The sequence below is a fragment of the Poecile atricapillus genome, chromosome 2, assembly GCF_030490865.1.
Source record: "Poecile atricapillus isolate bPoeAtr1 chromosome 2, bPoeAtr1.hap1, whole genome shotgun sequence".
NCBI lineage: Eukaryota > Metazoa > Chordata > Aves > Passeriformes > Paridae > Poecile > Poecile atricapillus.
The window spans coordinates 68011037-68025463 of NC_081250.1; the positions used below are offsets into that span (position 1 = coordinate 68011037).

The following is a 14427-nucleotide window of genomic DNA, read 5'->3' on the forward strand; positions in this document are numbered from 1 at the left end:
GGCCCGCCCCCGGCGGCGGCGGCTCCGTGCGGGGGGGCCGGGCCGGGCCGGGCCGGCGGCGCGGCGGGAGCAGGTGCGGCCGCCCGGCACCGCGGGGGCGGAGCGGGGGGCGGTGGCGCCGGGCCGGCAGGTGGGGGCTGCCGGGAGGCGGAGGGCGAGGAGCCGGGCGGGTTTGTCCGCCCGCCTCTGGAGGTGCGGCCGGCGGCACGGCGCGGAGAGCGGGTTGCCGCGGGAGGCGCACGGCGGCGGCGGTGGCGGCGGTGACCGCGTCCGCAGCCCGGGCCGCGGAGGGGCCGGCGGGGCCCCTTGCTGCAGAGCCAGATGTGCGGGACGCGGGACTGCGAGGGGTCGGCGGGGAGGTGCTGGGGGCTGCCGCCGCCGCTGCTGCCGCGGCCGGGGGGGAGCCCTTAGCTGTGCGGGAAGCGGGGAAGCCGCGTCGGGAGCTGTTATTTTCTTCTCCTCCTTCCTTTGCCTTGCCTCTCGTCCCTCCTCCCCCTCCTCACCAAAACCGGGAGAGGAGGCGTGTTCGGTGTCTTGCTGCACCGGTTTTGCTTGGTTTGTTGTTGCAGGGTTTGGTTCGCAGGGTGGCTGGCTTTTTTTCTCTTTTTCTCTTTTCTCTTCCAACCTCCCGCCTTCTCCCTTCCTCTCCTTTGGCCCATCGCATGCTCGGATCCGGCTGGATCCTTTCTTGTATTTTCGGCGGTGCCTCTCGGAAGGGGGAAGGGAGAGCTGGGATGAGTGCAGCTTGACGCACAGGAGAGGAGAGGGGGGGCACCGCCGGCAGCTGCAGCGGTTCGTGGCCGCAGGGTGCGGGTGAGGAACGGAGCGAGCGAGGGGCTCCCTCGGTGCCTCCCCCTTTCTTCGCCCCTGTCCTTCCTCCCCTCCTCCCTCTCTCCCTCCCCCATCCGTCTCCTGCCGGGTCCGGCTGGGAGCGTGTGTGCAATATCTTACGTTGCAAGGTGTGTGTGCGTGCGCGGAGCAGAGGGAGGGAAGGACTCTCGAGGGAGCCGGGGCTGCCCCGGCCCCCCCTATGTGAGCCTCCCCGGGCGGCTGGATGGCGATAGACCGACGCCGTGAGGCGGGCGGCGGGGGCCGGCCGCTGCCGGAGGAGAACGGCTCGGTGCCGGGGGCCGTGGGGGGGGGCGCCGCCGCCCCCCCGGGGCCGCCCCCCGCCAACGCCGCCGGGGCCGAGATCCAGGCGGTGCCGGTGCCGGCGCCCGCAGCCGCCTGCAGCCCGCTGCTCCTCGACTACGACGGCTCGGTGCTACCCTTCCTTGGGGGGCTGGGCGGCCGGTACCAGCGGACCCTGGTGCTGCTCACCTGGGTCCCGGCGCTCGTCATCGGCTTCAGCAAGTTCTCGGACTCCTTCCTCCTGGACCAGCCCGACTTCTGGTGCCGGGAGGCGGACGGGCAGGGCAACTGGAGCGAGACCCTGGCGCCGATCCACGCCAACCACAGCGGCAACGGGAGCATCTTCCCCCCGCCCGGGCTACCCACCCCCGCGGGGGGCAACGCCAGCGAGTGCGGCTGCCGCGAGTGGCACTACCGCATCCGAGCCGGCCTCGTCCAAAACGTCGTGAGCAAGGTGAGAAAGGCGACTTCCCTCGGCCCCTTCCCCGTCCCGCCCTCATGGACCCGCGCCTTCCAAGGCAAGGGGAGTAGCTGGACACGACACGGATCTGTCCTTGCGTGATGCGGTTGGGTCAGTCGAGCCCCCGTGGGTTAGCCTCCCACCCGGAGAAAGTCAATCCGGCAGCCCTTTCCCTCCCGGGGTGTCACACTAGGTGTCCAGCCTGTGGACTTGTACCCGCACGCTGGTTGGGGCACTCAGCTGCAAAGTTATGTCCTGAAACGGGATCCTGTGTGTGTCTCATCGGGTTCCTGGTACTTTCCTGCTGTCTCTGGGTGTCTGTGGGAAAGATGCTGTAGGCATGTCCCCCGCTGATAAGGGGAAAGGGTTGCGGAGAGGGCTCCAGTTGATCTTTGTGGAAGTATGCTAAAGCACATCAAAAACCAGGTTGGTTTTTGGGAAGAAATGGTGGCTGTTGTGAGTAAAATAAGACAAAAGTTCTCCTGAATTCTTCCGGTTTTGTACTTATGCTCTTGAGAACTGTTTTGGCAGAGCAATTAAAGAAACGTCTCACACAAGTTGTTTTACTCCAGAAGCAGAAAGTGCATGCTGCTGTGTTTTGTGCTTCCCCGTGTAATGACTAAAGTGGAAAATTTTTATTGAAGGGACTGTGCCGCTTACTGCTCTCTCTTCATATTTGCTGGCTAGTGCATAACAAAAAATCACCTTCCCTTTTCACCTGAAAGCTTTTGCTTGTTTATAGTGTCGGACCTGCAAAAGCCCTGCTGACTGCAGATGGGCCTTATTGATATTAACAGGCAGCCGGAGCTCCTGGAAATGTAAAATGAAATGGTTACACAAGGGAAGTAGTTCCCTTATTCTCAAGACCCCCTCCTAAGATCAGCAAAAATTACTTCCTGCCTGGGAACAGTGTTTTAGCTTAACTGTGTTTATCTAGCTGGGATAAAGAAACGAGGCAACAATCAGATGAACAACATAATTGTGCTTTGGTCAGCCAGCATGCACTTACATTAAACCACTGAAAATCATTTAGCTTTCTCTTTGTGTCCCTTGAAAGAGTGTGCAACAGGGAAAAAGAAAATCCCTCAATACCTTGAACCCAGAATGGATTAAAAAGGAGGGTAACCCAGCTACTACACTCCTTTCGTGAGAGAAACATAGGTACATGTTGGATCTGAATAGTTTGTGATACAGAAATGTGTAAGAAAATTAGATTTAAAAAGGTCAGAAGGTTTTCTTCTGTTTATATCCAGAGACTGAGCTATTCATATGTTTGGGGCTTTAACACCGAAGTTTTGGCGTGAAAAAATTCTCCTGAAATATTTTTTTTAGTCTAAACTTCAAAAAAATTTTTTGGAAATGTTTGAATCTTTTGAAGGTCATCGTCAAGTTGGCCACAAAAGGTCAAGGGAGAGTTAGTTTGCTGTCTTGCATGCTTCTTTAGAGATAATAAAAAAAGTGTTCTTTGGAAGAACTTGTGGTAAAGGGCAGATCAATTTTAAGGGATAAACAAACATCTGTGGCCCCTGCTGTCTTGTTTTCTATTAGAAAGAAAAATAATCATCTTTTGAGACTATGAGTTTTTCCAGTGTGGAGTTTTTATTTTTATTGTATGCTCACTTCCAAAAACCTGGCAGCTTTTTTGCTTTGATTTGTAATCCCATGTAATTATAATTAGATTGTTTTCTCAGGGTCAGGATTCCTCCTTAGTTTGTGCTTTGGTTTTGTTTTGCGGGCTTTCTGTGTGGGTGTGCTGCCTGTTTTTACTCTAATGAAGAAAGAGAGGAAAAACCCAGACAGAACACCATCATAGCTTGATTTGGACTTCATTTCTTATCAATCCCCAGGAGCTCTGATACACTGGGAGCAATTCTTGTAACTGCTGATTCCTCTTACATGCATCTCACTGTCCTTTGTGAGAAAGAGCTGCTCTGGATGAATTCAAGAGACTGGATGTTCAGATCACCCTTAACTCTCCTCAAAAATACATTTATTTCTGTAATGTATTATGCAATGTTCTCATCTTTCTAAATAGAGTTTTATTAAATCTTAGTCTAATATATGCTCATCTGTGTAGTAGCCAGGGGTTATATTGAAATATCATAAAGAGAGCCAAAAGTATATTAATAAAAAATGTACTTTTATTTGGCAAGTAAATCCTCTTGTACTTACTTTCAGTGGTCTGAGCTAATAGCTGCTGGATGCTCCATCATTGCTTTGTATTCAGAAACAATGAAACAATTCTGGTTATTTAGCACAAAGCATATTTGGTGTACGTGCATATGAGACACCACTGTTCCCCCCATTCCTCAGGGGCAGGATAGCTGTCCTTAAACTGTGCTAGGTTCCACTGTCTCCATAGCCTCTCTCTTAATGGTACACCCTTCATCAGATGCTGTATCCCTTTGCAGGCTTTCTCAGCTGACCCCTCCCTGGTGCCCGTTTTCTCCCAGCCTGTGTCATGCTTGGGATTGACAGAGCGGAGGTCTTGCTATTTCCTGCCCTGCTCGGTGCTTTGTTTAGCCCCACTTTTGAGTGTTTGCTGGAGCCAGGGCTGGCCTTGCACCTTTCTTGAAGACAGGCATTGCTGTGTTAGACACTGTCATTACCCTGACCTGCTTGACTGAGTCACTGGGAACGGTGCTTTTTATAGTGCTGCCAGTCATTAGAACTGGAAATGGTAGTAAAGGACATAGTGCTTATTATTTAACACTGCTGAAATACATGTAGTGAAGAGGTCAGATGCATAATTTAACCACAGGGATTCCAGTGGCCGTGTTAAATCACCCTTCTGAGCTAATGTCCTGACTTGGCACATAAATCTTGGTCTTTAGCTTGGTTTGTACATAAATATCTTCCCTTAGCACAATCCACTTGCAAGGCTTTTTCACTGCTAAATGATTCTTTGAAAATTTCCATCTATTCTTTATCACAACATCAACATCACCATACTGTTATAAACAGAGTGCACATGTATTTCTTGAGAGGTACACCCTAAACCAGCCCTTAGGCAAAAGGCTAGTTTAAAAAAAAGTCTTTTTAATGGTCCATGTATCATCTCACCAGTGTCCGAAGGAAGGATGCTGAGAAACACTGTTTTAATTTCTTTTCTGTGGGGGAACTTGAGATCTCCTTTTAGCCATTTGCAAACTGGTGTTTCAGGTAAATTATTAGCATTAACACAGTGAGCAACATAATGACAACTAAGCATATGTAGCCATGAAGTTTAGCAGGAAGCTGGAGTGTGTGCTCAGCAGGGACTTTTCTAACTCTCTTACTAACTTCTTTAGTGCCTGCACCTTCTGACTACCTACAAAGCCAGCTGTTATCAACGTTTTCATGGAAGCTCTTAGTTACAGGGTTGATGATTGTTGGTTTTTTCACTCTGTTACTAGGATGACCCATCCTCTGTGTTTGATTGTATTAAGTGGTGGGGTTGTTTGCTGTTCTGCATGCTACTTGCATTGTACAAATCAGTATAATGGAGACCAAAAGCTGGTGATGAGCAAGGACTGGGCTTGATTAAATTGCAGAGGTTGATGGCATAGCATCCCTCTGTGTGCACTTGCAACGTTCCAGATCGTTCCACCTCTTGGGGTTGGCGTAAGAGGGAAGCGCTTAGTTGAAGACTGCATTTTAATCACTTGGAGCAATTATGTAATAATATTTCATGTCTAGTCACAAGGGAATTCCTGTTGTGACTACTTTTATGCTCCAGATGCCTTGTTTTCCTGCAATGCTGTTCGCTTGGCTCTCAACTTCCCACTTGATTTGGGTTGAGTCATCTTCTTTCCAAAGTAACATGGCAATCATTTTACCTATTTGCCGCTGGTTCAAACATTTTCATGCCAATTTGGCTGAGCCCTTAGCAAATTGTCCCTGCCAAAAAAAGGGGAGCTGAAGTCAGAAGAGCCAAATTGTCCAGGGGCAAGGCTGGCTGAACTCGAATTGGTTTGGTCTGTGACTGGTACTCTTTGCTCCTGCAAGGGGAGATGTCTGTGATTAACTGGTCTTCCTTCTCCTTGCTTTTATTGCAGTTCTGGCACTTTTCTGGGCATACCTTCATCTGATTCAGCTTGTTAAACTGGTAGAAAACTTCCTCTTAAAAGAAACCTTTCCTTCTTTTCCTGTGTGTTCTACTGGGTTAATTGAAGTTAAATTCTTCAGTGTAGTAACATGTGCTTTAGTCTGTGGTGTTGTCTTGTGGGATTATTGCTGGTATCTGCAAGTATCCAGAAATGATGAAGCAAACAAACAAATTTCTTTGTGATAATAGTGATGATAGATTTGGCACAGCTTGCAGAATAATATTTCCTGGGCTAGAGGATAGGTGTGCATTTTAAATGGACCTTCAGAGTATAGTTATTAATTACTCTGAAGGGATCGCTCTGACAAGGTCCTTCCCAAAATAAGAACTGTGTCACCTTTATCTCCTCCCATTTGTGCCTGTAATCTCATTTGTTTCTGCATATTCTCCAGTTGGCTGGTCTCTGCAAAGAGACTTTAGAAATGCTGATGCTTCTTTTTTTTCCCTGCAACTGACAGAATTTGTCTTGTCAGTGTTAGTTTCTGGCTGACTGGCTTCTACCTAGTCCCAAATCAATGAAAACCTAGAATTATTGTACCCACTGTGGTACTTGGGTCAGAATTGGCAATATTGAAACTACTACATCATTTTGTTTCCCCTGACCAGATTGAAGGGGGTGTAGGGACCCGCAAGGCAGAGACTTGCAATGGGCAGAAAGTTTATTCTAAATTTCTTTCAGCCAAGGCTTTGGAGTGACTCTCAGCCTCTAATGGGTGCTGAAGGGGTCAACAAGTCCCTGTGGTCAGAGGTATCCAGAAGTACTGCTGGGTCATTGCAAAGTCTACTACTATCTTATTCCATGGCTTCCTCAGCTATGCGAGAGATCCCAAAGTATGTTTTTTTCCTGCTTCCCTCTGCAGGTTAGCTGATAAAGAGTCAGTGGTTACTGCTCTGAGCCTTCACAGCCTTGACAAATCTTTTTGTTAAAGAGGAGGCGAAGGGGACCTGTTGGCTTGTCCTGCTGCAGCTGCCCTGGCACTTGCTTGCACACACTGAGTGTGGTGATGGAGTCTCCTGATTATCAGGGTTCCATTGAGCAACACCCTGAAAGAACAGGGCGAGTTCCTGGCTGACTGGTATCAAGGAAGGGGACAGCTGTTTTGGGAACAGCACCTGCAACTTCCCATGTGAAGAAGTGTCCTCTGCCTGTAAACAGCAAATAATCTGATATTTGAAATAACCAAGTCTGATATCATAACGCTTCTTGCTTAGTGAGCCTATAATTGGTTTTACTTATTTGGGGGTGTTTTGTACTGGCCAAAGCCTTTAAAAGCAGTTGGTCTAGAAAACAGAGACTGGATTAAGACCGATACTGACGTCGGAACTCAGGTAGTTTGGGGTTTTTTTCTGGCATGGATTCTTTTTCACTACAGGAAACGTGCATGCAGTTCATGTTTATTATCACCCTTAAGATAAAGCAGCTCAGTTACAGGAATCTGATTTCAGCTTACCATCAATAGTTTGTAGCATTTCTAGAGCTAGCAATGATCCTTCAGGAAGGCAATTCTGTATTGAAATATCTTTAAGACATTCTCAGCTATCCAAGGCTTGCTATTGAGCCTTTCATATCAGTCATTTTTTGTATATATGTCAAACAACTGCCTTTTTTTTTTTTTTTTAACCTCCTGGATGGACATGATGTTTGAAATGCTTGGGGTTCTGTTTGTTTTTGTTTCCACTCCCTAATACATCCTGTGTCTCTGTCATGTAATTTAAATATACCGACCCTGCCCATGTTGTGACAGAAATTGCTGGCTGTGGTGAGTCTTTACCAGCTGTGCAGGCAGTCTAACCCCAAATTTCTGAAATTCACTAGTAGTTTTACTTCTTCTTAGCCTGGCTACAAGACTGCCTTTATAAAAGGTGACCTCATGGGTTTTTTTAAGCACTTGTCAAAGAAAGAAACTGGCACCCAGGAAAGCATGTAATTTGGAGCCAGTTCTGATGGTAATGTTGAGATGAGGCTTACAGGACAGCCAAACTTCAGGGGTTCTTTTCTTAATGAAACAACATCTGGACTAGCACAAGATTTATGATTTTCTTGAACTTCAAAACTTTGGCCATATTAATGGTGAAAAGTCTTTAATTAAATCTTAACAAATCATTTCTAGAGAACAGCTAAATTTAGAAAATGCTGAAAGAGATACAGTTCTTTTGTGCACCTCATCTTTTGTTTTCTCTGTCAGTCTATTTGTTCCTGCCTGCCTAGCATCTCTGCTCAGGACAGCTACTCTCACTCCCTCCCTTTCATATTCCTTCCTCTTCCCGTTCTTCTTCAGCACAGCCAGGCTGGCGCTGGCTTACCCACAAGTAACTGTGGAATTAATTAGGCTGAGATCTCGCTACGGAACAAAGGACTGGGGTTTGCTGCAGACAATGTGTAGAAGATCAGAGTAGCCTGTTGTAGGAATATGCTGCAGCTTTGCAGCAGTGCTGAGTGTTCAGTTCTTGCATCAAATTCCATCAAAACAGCTTCTCTCAGGTTTTGATCACCTCTACTCAAACATGTGTTTAGCTCTCATAATGTAATTTATTTTTATTTTTTTTACCAGCTGACAGCAGGTGACTTGTGTGCTTTCTGAATTCCCTGTTAAAGTCAAAAGGGAAAGAAGGAACCTGAAGGAGGGAGAAAGGAGTTTCAACAGCCTTTCAATCCATGTCATCAGGATGTGTTGCAGAGGTTTCCAGGAAAACCCCATTTCAGTGTCTGATAACTGCTCAGCACTACTGGAGCTGCAGTGGTCCACACCCAGTATTTGTGCTGGGAAGCCTACCCCCACACGAGCCTGTAAAAACTGGCAGGCAACAGGGATTAATGCATGTGTTGAGCTGTTCCTGCTGATCCATGCCATGTCACACCTGCTGGGAACGTGCAATAGTTTTGTAGCTATTCCCACAAAGAAGAATCAGTGCTGTGCTTGGTGTGACTGGCATGCTTGGGGTGGAACCTCCTGCCTGTCCTGTGAGCTCATGAGGAGAGGGTAAATGTGCTCTGGGCATGATGGGCTGGGAGGAAAGTTCAGTGTGTAGAACAAGGCTTTGTTAGCATTTTTTGTTTTTTCTTATAATCTGGGACCAATTTCTGGTCATTACACTGAAAAACAAGAACAAAAGATTAGGTAAGTGGACATATCCTGATCCTCATTTCTGGAATGCCTATCTAGATCCCCCAGGAGCAAAGCTGTGAGAATCAAGAATGCTGCTTGTGAGATGCAGAGAGGCGGTATGTTCGCCTTCTCCAGCAGCAAGTGATTTATAGTTACCCTTGTGCATTGTTTTCAGAGCAGGGTGGTCTGGTTCCCTAAAAAAGGTTCTTTGCCTCCAGACAGTGGTGGAGGAATTAATTTTGGCCCAAGTACTGTCTCTCTGCTACTCTGCAGCACTCTGGAGCTGCCTGCTTTCTTCCTGGCCTTCAGGCCAAAGTCCATGATCATGCAGACTGTGTTGCAACGTCCACCCTACAAATATTATTAAGGATAGGGACTGTAAATTAATCTGTAAGACCTTTTCCCTGCTATGTCTTCCAGGGCTGTGTAAAATGTTGTCTGCTTGAACAATACAAGCTTGAAAGAGCAGTTTCACCTTCTGATTTGTAAACCAAGTAGAATATTTTTCTCCCTTCTTACCTACCCTTAATATTTATTTAGGTCTGAATTAATACCAGCCCCTGGGTTTTTTTCCCTCTCCTTTTCTTCTTGTCTACATTGCAATAGTAGTTTGCAAATGATGAGAGGGCAAGGTCAGGGCAGGAGTAATTGCATGTCAGAGCTAAGGTGTCTGATCTTTTTATCTAAGATGGCAAGTATTTCTCATGAGGAATGACTTTCTTCTCTTGCCTACTGCTTCACCCTTCTCCATTTCAGAGTTTCATGCAATGCTTGCATTTGTTGGTTTTTTTTTACCCCTGGATTTAAAAAAGCCCAACAAGGTAGTAAACTAGGTTTTGCCATGTCAGCCCTGTCAAGCCTGTAACATATTTTGTGCATGCATGTTTTGGCAGCCTGAAAAATACCAGTCCACAAAGCATTAACTTATTTTTGATAATGAGATGATAGTGAATGTTAATATTTAACTACAATGTTGCAGGGTTTTTTATGTGTGGCTTCTATTTACAGGGCTTAGACCGGTTCTAAATACAAATTTGATAGCTAGTTTAACTTTTTTAGTTTGGTTGCGAAGTCAGTCCCAGCAGCACTCACCTCATCCAGAATAAATGTCGTTGTCGGCTGAAAACTGAGGAATGGTACCCAAATGCCACTTTTCTCAGTGTGTCTCAGTCCTAGGGATGGGCGTGGTTGCTCATGGTCTTTTCATGCAACCAGAGGCAGGCAGGCAGCTACAAGGTCTTAAAGCAAAGGCTAGATTGAAAATTAAAGCCAGTTTTGTGGTGAAATCTTCTAATCATGTCAGAATACATGCAGAAAAATTACTTAGTTGCAGCAGAGAGATGTAAAAGAGGTGTGGAAATATCCTGCTGCTGCTCTGTGGAAAATTATTAATATAGTATTATGAATGCTGTGCAGGAAAGCTGCAAGCAAGATTTTTTTATCTCCCAACTCTTTGATGTTAGATGACATGGAGTTGGGAAAAACTAAGCAGATCACTAAGCTGAGAAACAAGTTAGTTGACTAATCTCTGGATGGTGAAGGCTGGAAAAGATCTAAATGTCTCAGAATAAAGGGAACTCCTACTAAAAATAAAAGAAGTAGTGATGGAGAAGTGGGTGGTACGTGGATGCTACAAAAGTTGATTTAATCATGTTGAATATTCAGAAGATTGTCATATCATTAACAAATAGTATTTTAATTGTTAGTGTATTAGCGATTATTATTTACTCAGTGAATTTCTTTCTTGCCTCTCCCAGTGGGGAAAAGAAACAGATCTGTGATGAGAGCAAGTTTTGGGAATAGAAAAGATAATTGCTCCTGACTCAAGTGTGAAGTTGAACGGTAGATGAAATTTTTCAGCTCTGCATTATCTTGGGATTCTCTTGATGTGCCCAGTGGAGAGCTTGGAGGGTCTTTTTTGCTTATGGCATAGGCTAAGAAAGAATTTGATGCAGAACACTAAATTTAAAATATTTTCCAAGTTAATTTACTGGCACTGAAATGGAGTCAATGTGTGTCCTTTTGCATATTTGAAGTTCTCAGCTTGTCTTGTGACTGCAATGTAGCTTGAGCCTTCTCTTCACGCTAGAGATATGTCCCTTAAAGGTGAGCCATGACTGAAAGGCTTTTAGAAAGGTCTTTTGGCTGCCTGGGGGGGAATGGAGCCACGCAAATACTGCTTGTGAGGAGGAGAGAGTCTCCCTGTGGGGCACAGTGGACACAGCTTGCTTACTCTGAGGGAATTAATGTAAGGGGCACTGTGCCTCTGCCTCTCTCCAGTTTCAAGCAGCTTGAGGAAACCTGTGCCTTAGGTTTCCCATAATGATGATGGAGTCAAAGTTTTCACACCAGGAGGAAGTGCTGTGTTCTGTATCAGTGTTCACATGGTAATGCGTGGCACCAAGCCTTTGTGCTGTATTTTTAAGGCTGAAATACCAGACTAAAAAAATATGCAGCTAAAAAATGAATGTAGAAATTACACAGCTAAGACGAGCATATCAGAAAATTGTGGTTTTGAAGGAGATGTATTTCAGCAACTTTAGCTATGTTAAATTTCAGAAACCATTGAAGAAACTTGTGAAGTTCATGGTTATGCAGCCCCGTACTATTTTGTGGGGATGGAAGCTGTTTTCATATGTTCATATTGTGCTGCACAATTTAATTATATCTTTCTTGGAAGACAGCTAAGCACATGTCCCCCAGCTCATGTGCCACCCCTTACTTTTGTCCCCACTTCTCTCCCTCCCCATGTTCTCAAAACCTTTGTCTTTGTGGTAGTATCAAAAGCAGTTTCTTTGCTTTACTTTTCAAATGGTGCATTGGCCAGGTGGTCAGTCATGTCCGTAGTTAAAACAATCTGACAGTTTCTGTGTACATGACCTTGTGTTCGCTGTTGACAAGTCATTTTTCTGGGCTGCAGTTTTCCTTGCCAGGTGTCTGCTGTGGTCAGAAATGGTTTACTGGTTTCTGAGAATGAAAAGTACAGAAAATGTTGTTCCCACTGTAAGAAAAACAAATTGGATAAGAAGCTGAACCAAACAAGGCCTCACATCTGTTGAGTTAGAAAGCTCCAGCGTATGGGGATAAAGACCTCAGATTTATTAGAAGTGGGAAGAAGGCAGATGTTGAGCTAAAGGTCATACTGTGGTGCCAGAGGTATTTCTCTTGACACCTGAGTAAAAGTTCTTGCAAATCTGGATGATTATAAACCTCTTAAAATGCCAGTGTGTACTTGCTCAGTAAAAATTTTGTTTTGAAGTACTGAGGCTCTAAGCGCTAAGGCACTGGTCAAAGATTTCAGCAAAAACATCCACTTATGATAAAGCTGAACAATGATAGATGTACTTGGCTTTTACAGGTCTAGCATCATAGAGAGGAAGTAGCTTGAAAGTCAGGTGTTGACTGTGTGTTGGGTTGAGGCATTCCAGTGTAGGTGTGGTGTAGGCTTATTTGAGTGGCTGTTCAAAGAAAACAAACAACACAATCTCTCAATAGCTGGTTTGTTGTTTTTCTTGCGTGTTGTGTTTTTAATGACTCTTCTGGTTTCCAGTCCACTTGTGTCTGATTAAAAACATAAGGAAAGGTGTCGTTTGGTGAGGTTTGGTTCTGAATGTGGCTGGTAAAAAAAAGATAAAATTATTAATTTTTATACCTTCTTCTCAAGTCTTACAGGGCTAATTCTATCAGGTTTTTACTCTACTTAATGTTCTTATTTTCAAATGTGATCTTGATATTTCCACTCAGCTGATTGTACTGATGGTCACAAAAGTGCCACATGTTCTCAAGAACACTTCATTGACACCTCAAATACAGATTGGGAGTACTTTGCCCAGCTGTGATCTCAAAGGAGAGGGAACCTTACTCTGAACCCTGAAGGTTAAAGCATTTAAATGCTCTCATGTTGCCATGGCTGAGAAGGGGATACAGAGATGCCTGTGGCACTAAAACTCCCCCAGCTTTTAGTGTTGCAATTGGGCTGGAGCATCCCTCTGGGAGGCTTCTTCTGTAGTCTCCCTTGTGTGGTTGTACTGCACACTTGTTTTCTGTAGAGTTGAGCATCACATCACTTTCTGGATCTCATGCACTTTCTTAAAGATTAAACGTTGCCAGAGTGTCATTTTTGCTGGGGGCTGAGAAAGGGAGGAGAGAAATTATGTCCTTTAGCAGTCTAGAGGAAAACCTTGGTACAGTGGTGTCCTGTGGCTGTAATTATGAGTACTACTCAGATTATTCAGTTCTGTGAAAAGGAATTACTGGTAGGCATATTGTATTAGAACTACTGACTGCTTTGCTTTCCTGTTTGTTTTGGGGTTTTTTTTAATAGTGCTTGGTCTGCTGACTTGGAGCTTTTCCTCCAAGAATAAGTGCCTGGAGACTGTTCTGCCTTTTTTTATGTATATTGTATGAGAAACAGAACTGGTTTTTTTTTATTATTTTATTCTTTTTTAAAATAACTTTGGTTCAGGTTGTTGGTTTTTTTTAGGAAAAAAACCACTAAGATAATATGAAGGCATCATAAATTTAAAGTCTCACTGGATAAGGTGTTTGTATAGATGATGGATTCTTGTTATGTGCGGGTAAATTGACAGGTTTGGTTATAAAAAGATAGAACAGAAGGAAAGGAATAAAGGAAGATGAGATCCGGCATACCTCAGTGATGAAGAATCAATTCTTATTTTCATTTATTGGTCCTAAAATTGTTTTCTAATGAGCAGGCAAGCTGGTGGCTTTTCCCCAGGCAGGGTTAGATGCTGCTGTGGCATACGTGGTATGTTGAGGACAAGGGTCCCCAGGTGGGACCTTCACTCAAGGGACTGGGCAGTCATAGGTGGCGTGCGAAGCATCAAGGACCAAGGCTGCAGCTTCATGCCTGGCTTAGGGCCTTCCAAGGCAGCAGTTCTGGTAATCCTCTGGTCTCTTGTCTCTGAAACCACTGCAGAGAGCAGTCCCAGCAGAGCTACAATCCACCTGCAGACTGTTTCGGGAAGGGGATGCTTTCTTTCAGTGGCAATCTGGGCATCGAGCATTGGAAGCAGATGTGAGCCCACAGTGTGGGAAACAGGGGGTCTGTGTCCATTCTCCTCTTGTGGGCTTTTTGTACCAGACTCTGGGTTAGCGTTGTAGCAGAGAATCTCTCCTGTTTTCTCATTGCTCCCTTTTAGGACAGAAGGGCCTGCCTTGCATATCTCATGATATGGTGGTGAAGGTAGAACCAGCCAAATCCTCAACAGGCATCTTATCTCTTAGCAGTGAGTATTGAGTGTGCTTAGGTACCACAGACAGCATTATGGTCACTGGAGCACAAGGGCTTTTGAGACAAGAGCCCTTAGTTCAGACATCTCGTGTTTGTAGCTACAAACATGCAGCAGACTTTACTTTTACAACTTATAGCAGTGCAAATGCTGATGCACCACGTGAGCCCTGTCCATATTTTCACCCCTTGTAAGGAAGTTACATGATGGTTACTATTGGGGTGTGTTACTTTTTGCCAGGTGTCTTCCCAAGCATCCCATGTTTTAAAGAGTACTCAATCTTGCAATGAATTATAGTGAGTCACAGTATGGGTGGTGACTCACTGATACCAGTTAAACATTAGGCTCCTGAAGGTGTGACTCCTTCAGCTTTGACCAAAATACCCTGTC

General features: G+C 45.4%; 1 protein-coding gene across 2 annotated transcripts in view; it reads left to right on the forward strand.

Moving 5' to 3' along the window:
• Positions 1–1039: 1039 nt before the first annotated feature.
• The window catches only part of SLC22A23 (solute carrier family 22 member 23), a 107885-nt gene continuing 94497 nt past the window's right edge, over positions 1040–14427 (forward strand). For both annotated transcript variants that reach the window (XM_058830400.1, XM_058830401.1), the window contains exon 1: positions 1040–1585. In XM_058830400.1, the coding sequence (XP_058686383.1) occupies positions 1055–1585 (531 nt within the window). In that variant the 5' untranslated portion in view covers positions 1040–1054. The remainder of the gene's footprint in view (positions 1586–14427) is intronic.